This window comes from Delphinus delphis, chromosome 5 (assembly GCF_949987515.2).
Source record: "Delphinus delphis chromosome 5, mDelDel1.2, whole genome shotgun sequence".
NCBI lineage: Eukaryota > Metazoa > Chordata > Mammalia > Artiodactyla > Delphinidae > Delphinus > Delphinus delphis.
Window position 1 is genome coordinate 75,823,968 of NC_082687.1, and position 15,310 is coordinate 75,839,277.

Genomic DNA, 15,310 nt, shown 5'->3' on the forward strand with positions numbered 1-15,310 from the left:
TTTAGTCCATATATGAATACATAAAGGACTGACTGAGGTATATCAAAGTGTGGGAAAAATTTAATAGTCTGGCACTTCAAGCCAGGTGAGGAGTAAAGATATTTTCTGTCTTTCTGTGCTCTGCCTTTCTTAGAGGGTTGCAAATATCAACAGTTAATTTATAAAACATTCTTTTAAATTTGTATAAAATTGAGAAATTGTACAAACCTTCCATCTGCTTCTTTAGCTTTGGCATACTGCAGGTGAATCTTTGGAGAAGAAACATGAGGCAGAAGTTCACCAACTTTTGCCCTAGAAAGGTAGGTTTAGGAGAATAATATCAGCACTACATTTGCTCTAAAAGTAGCTTCCTACAATCAGATATTCATTTTTAGGATTCAAAAAACAGTTATCGTGATCTTTAAAAAATCTTGGCCTCCTACAGGTAAAAGATTTAATTGCTCTTTCTCCGGCCCGCAACCCCACTAGCCCACCCTCTGTGGGAAAATGAAGGTTAGTTCATTAACTCTTTGGGGACAACAGGGCTTTTTTATTCTAGCAATTTATCTATCAGGTATTTCCCCATATTAAACCAAGAAAATGTGCTGTTCTTTGAAAAAGGAACTATTAATGTAAACTCATCTAAAAAGAAAAAGAGGAGATGGAAGGAAGGCCCAGATAGAGGCAACAGTTGTACAGCTGGGAGGAGCAGCAAGAAAACCAGTGGGGAGATCGTCGACACACATTCATCTCCACACCTGCTCAGAACAAATTTTAGCAAATTCTTACCAGTTCTTACAGCGGATGTAAACAGATGCTGCTTTGTCATAGTAGAGACCTTTTTCATAGAGTTGAGCTGCTTCTGAAAATTGCTAAAATAATATGAGATTATCAAAATACTAAATTTATTATGTATGAGACCACATGAAAATTTATTCACAGAAAAGTCTACCTTCATATTCTCCAATATGGCTCCACAGTCTCTTTTAAGGACCCTGCTGGGGTGCTTGAGGGCTAGGCTAACCCCTCGGCGGATGTCTCCCATCCTTATGGACATCTGGGCCACGCCAGCCAGACATACCTCATCATGTTCCTGAAATTAGAAGGCAAATAACTAATGAATCAGACCCTAACTTAAAATGATGTATTCTAGCCAAACAATTTAAATCTAAAATAAGCCCAAAGGTTATGGTTTACTTTCATTAATCTTTTTCTGGCAAATCTCAAGATTTTGAAATAACATTGAGTCTTTTTTTAAAAATCATCTGTTGTAAAGTTATATTTTTTTCTTTAGAAATCTAGATCTTTTGTGCTCAAGACCAAATTTTTACTGCCCCTTTGTCGTAATACCTTGCATTTCTTTGTATGTCTTCTTGGTATAAAATTTTACGTGAGAGGAAATATACTGGGCACATAGCATAAATGCTATGTATGAATAACATTAAGAGAGAAAATATTTATCAAACTGAAAATTTCTCTACTAGGCCTGATGAAACATAAAACCTTTATTTATTTATTTTGTGACAGAGGAACTGAATTTTATATTTTATTTAATTTTAAATAACTTAAATGGCCACATATGACTAGTGGTGACTGTCTTTAATAACACAATTAAGGACGAACTTAGATGCAGCCAAACAAAGAAAATGTCAAAACCCCAAGAGATAAATGAACAAAGGATATAATCAGGCAATTCTTAAAAAAACATACAATTGGCCAATAAATAAATAAAATATGCTTGACTTCACTAATAATCAAACACACACAAAGTAAAATGAAATACCTTCTTTTTTTTTGGCTGATCAAATTGGTAGAGATTGGTAGTGTTGAGAATGTGAGGGAAACAGACCCTTTCCTACACAACTAACAGCTGGATGAATTACTACAAGTTCTTTTGGAGAGCAATCTAGCAGTACAAAAAATTAAAAGCACACATTTTATGACCTAGAATCCCACCTGTAAGAATATATCCTGCAGAAATACTATTTTAAGTAGCTAAAGATATATATACTAGGTAGAATATTCACTGTGGTGTTTTTGATAGAAACAAAACCCTAAACAACTACAATATAATCAATAAGGGAGTGGATGAAAAAACCATGGTACATCCAAACAATGAAATTATAGAAGCTCTTAAAAAATTAAAACATTCATAATGTATTGATTTGGAAAGACCATAAAGCAAAATGCTGCTTTTCACAGAATGTATTCTCAGTTGATCTTTGCTGAACGAATGGAAGTGAATGATTTCATTTTTAGTAAAAATCCCTATTATATACATATCTGTATGCTTAGCAGAGATTCTGGATGGAAATATATAAAATTAAGGAGTGTGGATGGAGGAGAGAACGTTGGACTCTCACTTTGCAGGTTAACATACTTTGGTGATTTTTCAAATTGACTATACTGAAATTGTATTACTTCTGTAATAAAATGCTAGATATAATATAGAAAAGAAAAAGATTCTCAATCTTGACATCACCTAACTTAAAAACATCCATTTTTATCGCAAAATTTAGCTTCTGGAGCTAAAATTCTGGGATCGTCTGGGATGGGAGAATGGACTGGAATGGTGGGTAAAGTACATGCTTACCAGGTTCATCATAAAAGATACAGCATAAGGAATGAAATGGCAGAACAAACTTTTATGGACTGGGAATTCACTTTCAAAGTGGTTACTGAAACTTTTTAAGAGTAAAAGGAACAGCTTTATGAAAATCAATAGCTAGCCTGTAACTGGGAAGGGACAGAAATCATACTCCCAACCTTAATATGAAGCTCATAATTAGGGTGTATGGAAAACATAGCTTTTTCAGACTGATAAAAATATTGTCAACTTCAGTTTTTAAAAAGAGTTCAGGGTTTTAAAATGATTTAACCATATCCTTGCAAAGCTGTTAATAAACTGAAAAAAGGCTCACCTGCTATATATGGAATAAATACAATGCAAATAAGATTATTTTTTAAAGGAAACTAACAACAAACCCAAAGATAATTATGCATATCTTATCTTTATTCAAGGTTACCTTATTATCACCTGTTATTCCTTTCTCATAATGAGCCAAAGCATTTACATAATCACCCCTGAAAAAAAAAATGTGAATTTTAATACACATTCAAGTATCTTATTTACATATACAAGATTTAAAAGATCATCTGTCACTGAATTGCTTAAGCACATAAAAGGTGTGATATACAACATTTATACATGCATTCTTTCAAGTGCAGTCCATTATTTTGCTACTTTAAAAATAATTATTAAGCTAGATTTTGCTAAGACTGTAAGGTACTAACTTTGCAGTATGCTAGGCATTTTGGGGAAGTACATTAAATTTTATGGGTCACTTTTGCTTAATTATCTCCTTTGGGGCACTAAAGACAATCATGTGACCATAAAAAAGAATGTTTTTTCCAAACACCCAATATTTATAAGTACAATATGTATTAAGAGAATCTGGGTAGAAATGAAGGAAAACACTGGGGATGACAGTATTAAGGGCCCTGGTTCTTATTCTGATTAGAAGTATCATACATGAAATAAATAATACCACTCCCTATTCCCATGACCAATGCTAACATGGATCTGCATATCTAGAAGTCATATTTATTATCTCAATTCATTTTTATTGCTTGGAACAGAATGGACCAGTGATTTACTTAAGATCAATTTGGAGATCCATTGTCCTCTGAGAAATCACCTCCTCCACAATAAATTAATCAGCTCTGAAAATGGCATTATTTGAGCTCTACCTTATCAGCTTAGACCAGTTATTCAACCTCTCTCATCCTCACTCAGTTTCCTCATCTGTTGGTTACAAGGAATTTTCTGGAAGAGAAGCCAATTGAGAACTTTGTTTTGGACAGCCCAGGGCTTCATAGTCAGCAGTGTTCCTAAGTGCGAATTTCTAATACTTGGACCCAATTACATCAACACAGCTAGAGATGTCTCCTGATAGTTCCTCCTTCAGGAGCCTGAGGTTTTCCTTGGGCAAACCCAGTTAGGAGATGCTAAATTAAGACTTCGGAACTCTCACTTTATTTTTATGGTATTTTAGTTCACTCACTTTATTATTATTTTATTTTGGAACTCTCATGTGGATCTAGCTCATTATTCTAGTGCCAGACTGGAGAGCTAAATCCCTCCCACAGGTGACAGACTGGTCCTGCTTTGATCTAATCAATGTCTTGGATGCAGAATAAAACAGACTGATGGAACTGAGCACAGGCCTAGGGCCTTAGCATCAAAATCAGCAGCTGGTGGCTACTGGGATATCGGATGATGATGAGATATACTTAGTTCATTACTATTATCACAAGGGAAAGTCTCCTGATTTTGGGGGCTGGGGTGTGTATCTAGATCAGGGTCCAGGGGTCAGCACAGAAATAGCAGTGAAAGTTTTGGGAATTGGTGGCTTCACGGTGAAGTGTTGAGCAGAAACGGTTAAAAAATATCAAAAACATCACAGGCTTTCAACTGGCTCAGCTCATCTGACTATAACGAGACAGTTTTTGAGGGTCTGCTACAAAAACTTTGATTCTCCTGAAAGAAGAGACAATGGAAGTTTTCTGGATGGTTCCAGGGCTTACTTTGGTGTTTGTCCTCTGACAGGAGATGGTGGCTCATCTCCCAATGTATTGACCCTTTTCTCTTTACTCTAAGACCCAGTCACTCTCAGGACAGACACGGAGGGCCTTGTCCGTTGTGTTATGTACTAAGATTCCTATTTGACCTTTTCAAAATATAGATTAACTGTATAAGAGGCAGAAATGTGCCAAATTTAGATCAAGGTTGACTAAGAAGAAATAAAATCTCCAAAAGTTTTTATTTGCAAAATGGAAAATTTTAAATAAGGTATCTTGGTTAGAAATGAAAGAATACTTTTGATGGAATAATTTCTACAACTATTATCTGTCAAGATTCTCAATGAATCTAAAGTCTATAGAAAACAAAGTGGAACTATATAAAAATTTTGTTTTAAATGCTAGAACCATATTTTCTTTGTTCAAAAAACAGTATTCTTCCCATTTTATAGTTTTTGAAATTGGAATGTATCCTATAATAAATGTCAACAGAAACTGTCCAGCTGTGATGTAACTGCCATTGCACATATACCTGTGAACTTGTATTTGCAAATGAATTATTCATTTTTTGTCTCTGCAGGTATCTGCATTAGTGGCATTAACCATGGCTGAAGGTGAGTTTACAATTGGATCTTGAATGCCTCTAAACTTACACTTTTATGCAGCATTGAAATAAAAATGTATAGTCTGCCAATTAAGACTACTGACAGTTAAGACCATCTAGCAATTAACAGCACTAGAAAATTCTAAATCTCTCAGAATGGATTATGGCATTTTCAAAGGTAGGAAAGATCTGTGAAGCCTATTCATCATGCATCATGAAGGACTATTATTCTAGCACTACATACCCACCTGTGAAAAGTTTCTGGCTTGATTTTCAACATTAACTGTTGAATTTTTATCTATGTGCAATTCAATTTACAAAAAAAAGTACAAATTGAAGCAAATAGAAGTTGTAGAACAAAGCCTGGTATTTTTCACTGTGCCTTGAAATCACACTGCAAATCCTCAAAGTGTTCAAAGAGGTCAAGGTCATGCACTTAGGTTAAGAAAAGCAGAGTCATCCCAATGTTTATGTGTAACTGTTGTTGGCCGAATGTGATTCAAAATATTTAGACTCTAAATATAGAAAAGGCTTAGACCCAAACTTAGACTTTGATGCTGAAAATGCAAGTGGATAAATACATGGATAAGACATCATTAGTTAGAATAAAACTTTTTGGATGTATAATTAATATGGCTTTTTCCACCTAAGAAGCAATTATTCAATCAATGGATTTAATTATTAAATCAATGGCCTTATAATGAACAGCTGTTTAGAATTGAAGATATTCAATAATTAGATACTGACTGAAACATATAAAGACAAGTACTTACGTGAATTCAAGCTGAATAGCATATTCTTTTGATATAAAAGGTATTTGGTCTGGGGCTAAACGCTTTGCCAGTTGTAGAGCACTGTCCCAGTGCTGTAAATCCCTTCTCATCTATTAGGAAGAGAGAGATATTAATTTCAAATAGCAAATTATTCTGCACAGTCACCATATAGTTTTTAATAAAAGTGATTACAGATACTTTTTGTTTAAAAAATGAAACTTGGTCTTTCCAAAGACAATAAATTACTATAGCATACATTCTCAATGCAGGTGACAGAGCCTCCAAAAGGGTGAAAATTGGTTCTTGGAGACCAAAAACATCTTGGCTATTACAATGGTTTGTGGCCCTCCAAAACTCAATCCTAAACAAAATCTTATTCTCTTTAGTAGTTAACTTTTCTCCATAGGAAAAAATTAAATTGAATTAAAATTAATTCAATCAGCTAAATTAAAATTAATATTTCTTCTTAGAGGGGAGATAATAAAGAAAAAGTTGAGAAATACTTTACTATAGGAACTGATGTTATTTTCTGAGAAAATCTGAACCTATATCATGAGATGAATAGTAGCAAACATAAATAAAACGTGAACGTGTCTTTCTCTCTGGCTCCCAAGGTCTTTTATATGTGTCTGGTACATAATTCCACATATAAACTAACCATTAAAGATTAAATCATTAACTTTTTAGAGTTCATTCCTCACTTTATTCACTCTTTGTAAAGAATTAATAATGGCTAACATTTTGTAAGTGCTATTTTCTGCCAGGTACTGTTTTAGGACATTAGCCTATTTACTCTTCACAACTAGGCTTTTTGTAATGAGCTGCTCTTGTGCCCATTTTAGGGATCCAGAAACTGAGGCAAAGAGAGGGAGTTTTGCACACAAAGTCTCATTGTTAGTGTGTGGCAGGGCTGGGCAGTAGGGCTTTGCTTCCAACCTCTTTACTTAGCTAACCTATCAGTCTTCAAAGTGAGGTTAAAGGAACAACAGGGTGCAATCACCTCTTTCCATTGTGAAGCCATCACCTTAAATCCTTTATAAATCCAGCAGCACACAAGTGTCCACAGCTAATGCAGAAGAGCTGGGATGACATCGTTGCCCTCACTCAGTGCAGCCATGTTCCTACCTCAGTGCTTACCAATCCAAGTTCTGAAATTTCCCAGGGTGTCCCCAATGAGCTCAAATAATGTTGTAATATTATCTAATTTTTTCTTAAAACAAAAGTAATTTACTTCACTTAAAATTTTAAAATGAAAATTTGCTATAGAACAATTTGAAAAGAGAAGTTGTGAAATCAACAGCAAATATGCTTCCCTCTATGTGGTTGTAGAAATGCTGGCTGGGGTGAAATAATGTGAGTGTCAGCAGCCACCATCTCTGTCTTTACAGCCCTTCAGGCACTGTTCCAAAAGACCTAATCTCATAATTAAATCTTTACAACACCCTGTGGGCTAGATATTGTTATCCCTCCTTTAAATGGGATCTAGGGCACAGAGAGATGAAATAACTTGTCCAAGGTTACACAGAGCTGGGATCTGAACCCAGCCACGTCTGACTCTAAAGTCCACGTTCTTAACCACTACTCTACACAGCCACAGCTCTCTCCTTCCCTGCGTTGAACTAGGTCCTTCACTCATTTCTAATCCTTCCCCTGCAACACTCACCTCTGGGAAACTGGTGATGATACACAAGCCTTAACGCCCTCCTCATACACAAGAGAATTTCACATAATAAATAAAAGACAAATGCGCCTCAATTTTCCCATTTGGAAAATAGAGAAAATAATAGTATTATTTCACAGGACTGTTGTGAAGGTTAAATGAATTTAAAATATGTCAATGCTTAAAAAAGTGCCTGGCACATGTGAGCACTCAATAAATGGTGGCTGTTCAGAGATAAACCCATGCACCTACGGTCACCTTATCTTTGATAAAGGAGGCAAGCATATACAATGGAGAAAAGACAGCCTCTTCAATAAGTGGTGCTGGGAAAACTGGACAGCTACATGTAAAAGAATGAAACTAGAACACTCCCTAACACCATACACAAAAATAAACTCAAAATGGGTTAAAGACCTAAATGTAAGGCCAGACACGATAAAACTCTTAGAGGAAAACATAGGAAGAACACTCTTTGACATAAATCACAGCAAGATCCTTTTTGACCCACCTCCTAGAGAAATGGAAATAAAAACAAAAATAAACAAATGGGGCCTAATGAAACTTAAAAGCTTTTGCAAGCAAAGGAAAACATAAACAAGACGAAAAGACAACCCTCAGAATGGGAGAAAATATTTGCAAATGAAGCAACTGACAAAGACTAATCTCCAAAATTTACAAGCAGCTCATGCAGCTCAATATCAAAAACAGAAACAACCCAATCCAAAAATGGGCAGAAGACCTAAATAGACATTTCTCCAAAGAAGATATAGAGATTGCCAACAAACACATGAAAGGATGCTCGACATCACTAATCATTAGAGAAATGCAAATCAAAACCACAATGAGGTATCACCTCACACCAGTCAGAATGGCCATCATCAAAAAATCTACAAACAATAAATGCTGGAGAGGGTGTGGAGAAAAGGGAACCCTCTTGCACTGTTGTGGGAATGTAAATTGATACAGCCACTATGGAGAACAGTATGGAGGTTCCTTAAAAAACTTAAAATAGAACTACCATATGACCCAGCAATCTCATTACTGGGCATACGCCCTGAGAAAACCATAATTCAAAAAAAGTCATGCACCACAATGTTCATTGCAGCTCTATTTACAATAGCCAGGACATGGAAGCAACCTAAGTGTCCATCGACAGATGAATGGATAAAGAAGATGCAGCACATATATACAATGGAATATTATTCAGCAGTAAAAATAAACGAAATTGAGTTATTTGTAGTGAGGTGGATGGACCCAGAGTCTGTCATACAGAGTGAAGTAAGTCAGAAAGAGAAAAACGAATATCGTATGCTAACACATATATATGGAATCTAAAAAAAAAAAAAAGGTTCTGAAGAACCTAGGGGCAGGACAGGAATAAAGACGCAGACTAGAGAATGGACTTGAGGACACGGGGAGAGGGAAAGGTAAGCTGGCATGAAGTGAGAGAGTGGCATGCACATATATACACTACCAAATGTAAAATAGATAGCTAGTGGGAAGCAGCCGCATAGCACAGGGAGATCAGCTCGGTGCTTTGTGACCACCTAGAGGGGTGGGATAGGGAGGGTGGGAGGGAGATGCAAGAGGGAGGTGATATGGGGATATATGTATATGTATAGCTGATTCACTTTGTTATAAAGCAGAAACTAACACACCATTGTAAAGCAATTATACTCCAATAAAGATGTTAAAAGAAACAAAAAAACAAATACTCTTAAAATAAACATATTTGTCTATAAAATAAAGAAGAAAGAAAGAAAGAAAGAAATGGTGGCTGTTTTTATTTGTGTGCATTTTTGTAAGTTACGGAATCTGTCCTCTCTGGACACAGTCTGACTTTAAAATTATTTGGTAATATTACAATACCATGCCTTTTATGGCTCCACAGAATGCAGAATGAAAATATTTCTAAAGTTAATGAATACTCAGGAATTCTTAAAGCTGAAGTCTGAATTCCAGGAGGGGGAAGGCATGTGGTATCTGTTGCTGAGAGATTTTAACTCTACAAAAGGTGAGAGCCGTACCTCCAGGGCAGCAATGGGACAGCTGGATGCCAGGTACAGGTCCTGAGCCAGGTTGAAATCATTAGTAAACATGGCAAGATGTCCTGCCAAAAGATTGTAGTCCTCTATTCCCTACAAATAAAAGCAGTTTTAATGAGAAGAAATACAAGGGTTTTTTTTGTTTTGTTTTGGGTTTTTTTTTTTTTGCGGTATGCGGGCCTCTCACTGCTGTGGCCTCTCCCGTTGCAGAGCACAGGCTCTGGACACGCAGGCTCAGCGGCCATGGCTCACAGGCCCAGCCGCTCCATGGCATATGGGATCTTCCCAGACCGGGGCACGAACCTGTGTCCCCTGCATCGGCAGGCGGACTCTCAACCACTGCGCCACCAGGGAAGCCCAATACAGGGTTTTTTTATTTAAGGACTGTACTTAGGAGGAAGTGGTAGTGGTCTATCAATTAATGTTTATGAGTTAGGTAAGATTAACTGCAGAAATTTTAAATGTTTGACTAAACACCATTTAAATGCTAATCTGATAATTCCCATAAGATGCTGTTTACCTTTATTTGTTCCAAGGACATCACCATGCCAACGTTTCCAATTGTTCGATAAACACGGATTGCAAACTCCACTTCCATGTGGTGTAGACAAGCTCTGGCCAACTCATTCCAGGCAGCATGATCATTCAGAATCTTGCACATTTCCCAAGCATCAGAAAACCTAGCAGTTGAGTACATAAGCTTAATCAGGGAGCTCTATTTGCCCCGTATTAGGCAATTTTCAGATAGTATATAATTTAATGTTATGCCCTAGATAAATTTTGCAGAAACATTTCTTAATCTTTAGTCATTTTCAAGTTATGAAAAGCTACATAAACTTTTCTTCCAGTTTTATGCAGATGTTTTTTCTTGAATTTCTTGAATTAATCTGAATCTATTCTGTATAACCACCTTCCCTCATCAACAACTAATTCTGTTTATTTATTTTTGGTTTACTTCACACACAGATGAAAATTATTTTTGTTCTCACATAATTCTAATAAAATTAGTACTCTATCCCTATAAACTGGGAACTTTAAAACAGAGGTCAGCAAACTATGGCCCACAGCTGCCTGTTTTGGAGAATAAAGTGTGAGTGGAACACAGACACTCACCCGCCCGCTCTTTACGGACTGTCTTGGCTGTGCTTGCACTGCAACAGCTGGCCTGAGTAGGTGTGACAGACCCTATGGCCCTTAACGCCTGAAATACTTACCATCTGGACCATAACAGAAAAAGCTTGCTGACCTCTGGTATAAAACTTAACCATAAATGTCAGTGAGACTTTTTGTGGAACCCCTACGTTGATGAATATGTTACGCCTCCCCCTCTATTCACTGATGCATTTTTCCATCCAACACACATTCACTGAGCACCATTATGTGCCAGGAACCAAGACGTAAGGCTCAAATGCAGATCACTGTCCTTTAGGCAGTCATACTTGGGGAAGGTGGAAGAGTCAGGTAAGAAAACAGATGACTATGACACAGTATGACAAAGGTACCGGAGTGCCTACAATATGTGAATCTTTGTGCTAAGTGCTTTGTGTAAATTCTCTCGCTGGATCACCCTAACGACCCTATCCACTATGTATTATTATTATTTCTCCTTTAGAGCTGAGGAAAGTGAGGCTTAGAGGCCTTAAAAATCCAGCCCAGGTCACACAGTGGTAAGAGATAACATGTGCTAAACCACTCTGCACACTGGATCCTGGCTCCGAGGCAACACATCGGAAAGGCCCTGACCTAGACTGTCAGTGGTCGGGTCTTCTGGGAAGGCTTCCTGGAGGAGGAGAGCGCTCCACTGTATGGTGAAGAATGAAGAGTTACTATCTACAGAGACAGGGAGGGGCAGCCCAGGATGAAAAAGCGGCTCGTGCCAAGGCAAGAAATCATGAAAAATACTGAATCCAAGCAGTCAGTGCACAGAGAGGAGTGGAGGAGTGGGGACAGATGAGGCTAGTATTAAATCATCATGAACCTAGCATGTCATGCTGAGGTCCCCGAGAAGCAGGGGTTTCTTCCTAAAGAAAACAGGAAGTCACTGGAAGATCTTCACCAGGGAAATGACAGGATCAGATTCACATCTTCCAAAGTGTGTAGAGAATAGATTAGATTGTAATGAGGCTACCATAAGAGAGAGCAGTCAGGAGTGGTTCTGCTATACACTACTCCACGTGAGGGCCTGAGTTAAGGTGGGGGAATAGCAGAGGACAAAAGGACCTGGTGTATGTGTGTGTGGGGTGTGTGTCTGTGTGTGTGTGTGAGGGTGTGTGTGTGTGTGAGGGTGTGTGTGTGTGTGAGGGTATGTGTGTGCGTGAGGGTGTGAGTGTGAACGTGTGTGTGAAGCTGTGTGTGTGTGAGGGTGTGCATGTGAGGGGGTGTGTGAGGGGTGTGTGTGTGTGAGGGTGTGTGTGTGAGGGTGTGTGTGTGTGTGTGAGGGTGTGTGTGTGAGCATGTGAGGGTGTATGTGAGAGGGTGTGTGTGAGGGTGTGTGTGTGAGCGTGTGTGTGTGAGGGTGTGTGTGTGAAGGTGTGTGTGAGGGTGTGTGTGTGTGAGGGGTGTGTGTGTGAGCATGTGTGTGTGAAGGTGTGTGTGTGTGAGGGTGTTTGTGTGTGAGAGGGTGTGTGTGTGAGGGTGTGTGTGTGTGTGGGTGTGGGTGGGTGGTAGGGCATGTGTACAATGTGATTAGGGCAGCGGGGGAGGCTGGGGAAGATGATGAGGCAACTTGAGGAACTCATGGACTCCCAACTACCTATGACTGGGAGGCAGTGGTAAACAGAGTTTTAAGTCAAGGATGCACATTTTGGAGTCAGCCTCGTATAGATGGTACTGAAACCATCTTTGAGGAGATTCACTTTGGAAGAATAATTAGAGTGAGAAGAGAAGAAAGGAGCTCAAGGGACCCTGAGGAAGAGCAACATTTAAGAGATGGTGAGAAGAATCAGAACCACAAAGAAATTCACAGTGGCCCTAAGAGGTGAGAGGAAAAAGCAGGAAAAGGAAATCTTAAGTAAGGTAAAATCAAACTTTGTTATGATGAAATTAAGAGTGTTGAAATAATTACGTTTATTAGAATTTCACAATAACTGTGCTATTTGGGTGATGGGAAACCTTTTTGTTCTGAAGGGCTTTTCTTGGAATAAAGCACTGATAGTGTTGTACAAAAGTACTTCCCTTAGAATTTATATACATTCTCATATCCATCATCTTATCTGAGCCTCACAATAATCCTGTGAAGTAAATGAGGTAAATACTATTACCTCTAACTATTTTAATAGAAGTTGACCTTTAAAATCACAAAAGCAAATGAGAGGCCCCACGAGAAGTATTTAAAACCATACCTCTTTAGCATTAAAGTCTGCGTCAGCATCTGCCTCAGATCATTAAGCTCCACATCTTTTAAACTGTGGAGCAAGCTGTGGGTGCTAAGGTAGATGTTGTTTATTTTTCCACTCTGTGTCTGGCAGGTCAACTCTCCGTTATATAACAGCAAAGGTTTATGACAGAAGGGAACTTTGGTGCCACCAGCCAAAACGACCTTGGATCCTATATTATAAAACAGACATCTTAATGCTGAAAGCTAATACTCAGCACACACATCAGAAACGCATGTTTTAATTTCACTGCAATGGAAATGTATTTCTCAGTAAATGTACAAAAAAAGTGATTAAGTACCTTGTATAGTGTCCTTGTGAAAGACATAAGTGTACACCTTATCATCATCGTAGGCAATAAACACACCTTTATCCATTGGCCAGTTTTCCCAAAGAACACCTTTAATGGTTGGTGAAAAATCTGGAATCTCATAGGTAGCATCATTAACCTACAAAATAAGGATTTACAGATTTGCCCCAGGTTTGCACTTAAACCACTATCATTTGCCTTGGTAGGAAGGAGCCTGTCTACAGCCTTTGCTGGCAAAGCTTACCAACCCACATTCAACTCAGCAACATCCCAAGATAAAGGAAGAAAAGTTTCTTTTCCCGTTCCTAGAGGTCTGGCTTGAAAAAAACCTGTAGTTATATGGAAAATCAAGGATTTTATCTAAAATTTGGTGAATTTGCAGGAAAAACTACAAGTCTGGACACAAAACTTCAGGTTAAGAAAAAAAGTTGAAGTTGTTCAAGATGATGGAAATTTAAACTATGAACACATTTGTGCTTAGAAAATTTTCAATAGTACTGGGTACAGAAATGCTCCAACTAGAGAAGAAACATTAATTTGTATATGATTTGAGATTTAAATAAATTACACTCGGTATGTTTTATTTCCAAAACTTCTCTACAGCGCAATTCCAACAAACATAAACTATAGTTACAGTAATATAAGCTATTAAAAAAAAAATCAGTCCACATATTCCGATTCCACATATTCCTCAGGCAGATAGGCTTATATATATCCTCAATGTGAAGCTAAGAAACACCTGCCTCCTCTCTAATCTATCTTCCTCTCAAAATAAGAATGAAATATAAAATTCCTATAGATAATAATAACTAATATTATACAGCCATACAATACAGTACGGCCACTATTTAATATCCACATGTGGCTCTTAAGCACTGAAATGTGTCTAGTCCAAATTGGGATGTGGGTAAGTGTAAACTACCCACCAGATCTCAAGGAGTTAGTATGAAAAAAAGAGTGTAAACATCTCATTAATAATTTTTATGTTGATTACATACTGAAATGATAATATTGGGTTAAATTAAAAATCTTATTAAAATTAATTTCACCTGTTTTAAAAAATGTGACTAGTAGAAAATTTAAAGTTATGTATGTAGTTCAAATTACATTTCTATTGGATAGTGTTGCTTACCAAGAAGTGTACTTATATTTAATTATACTTATTGTACTTATATTTACTTAATTTACCTTATAAATTACTTTTTGTAAATTATACTTACTGAATTTAATATACAGAATTACTTTAAGATATGTAAGTATATATATAATTTAATAGTTTATAATTTAATATATTGAATTCTAATCTCTTACTCTATAAGACAGATTCTATTATGCCCATTTTGCAGATGAAGAAACAGGCACACAGAAATCTGCCCAAAGTCACACAGCTAATATGCTGAAGGGTCAGGATTTGAACCAGGCAGTCTGGCTCCACAGTCTATGCTTCTAGCCACTATGTCATACTGACTGTCAGTTTGTAAGGATGAGCACACCAGTGCTAGATGGTAGAAATGTTTTAAAGGGGGTAACCATTTGTTAAATGCTTACTATGTGGCAGATGCTGTACTGAAAGCTTTATGTGCATTATCCCATTTAATTTTTATACAATCTACAAAGTAGGTACTGGAACCATTTTCATTTTATAGATGCGGAAACTGGGAATCCAATCAAAGTGAGAGCCCTGGAGGAAGCTGGCCTAGTCTCACACCACTGATACCATGTGCTGACTGTGTGACCTTGGACAAGTGACTTACCTTTTCTATGCCTTAATTTCTCCACCTGTAAAATGGTAAGATAGGAGTATTGATCTCTGGGGCTGCTTTAAGGATTACAAGAAATCCCTGATATATGTACAGCATACTCAGCATGGAAATATTAGTTGTCATTATTACTAATCTCAAATCCAGGTTTGTCTGTCTGCCCATGCACTAAACTACTATACTCTACTGCCTCTGTTTATGAACTTCCTACAGTATATCACAAG

General features: G+C 37.3%; 1 protein-coding gene across 1 annotated transcript in view; it reads right to left on the reverse strand.

Moving 5' to 3' along the window:
- WDR19 (WD repeat domain 19) overlaps positions 1 to 15,310 on the reverse strand; it is an 84,634-nt gene that overhangs the window by 29,739 nt on the left and 39,585 nt on the right. Inside the window, exons 16-24 of the mRNA XM_060012686.1 lie at positions 13,318 to 13,465; positions 12,984 to 13,188; positions 10,163 to 10,322; positions 9,625 to 9,735; positions 5,938 to 6,047; positions 3,006 to 3,063; positions 932 to 1,072; positions 769 to 851; positions 208 to 291 (exon numbers count right to left, since the gene is read on the reverse strand). Of these exons, the coding sequence (XP_059868669.1) occupies positions 208 to 291; positions 769 to 851; positions 932 to 1,072; positions 3,006 to 3,063; positions 5,938 to 6,047; positions 9,625 to 9,735; positions 10,163 to 10,322; positions 12,984 to 13,188; positions 13,318 to 13,465 (1,100 nt within the window). The remainder of the gene's footprint in view (positions 1 to 207; positions 292 to 768; positions 852 to 931; positions 1,073 to 3,005; positions 3,064 to 5,937; positions 6,048 to 9,624; positions 9,736 to 10,162; positions 10,323 to 12,983; positions 13,189 to 13,317; positions 13,466 to 15,310) is intronic.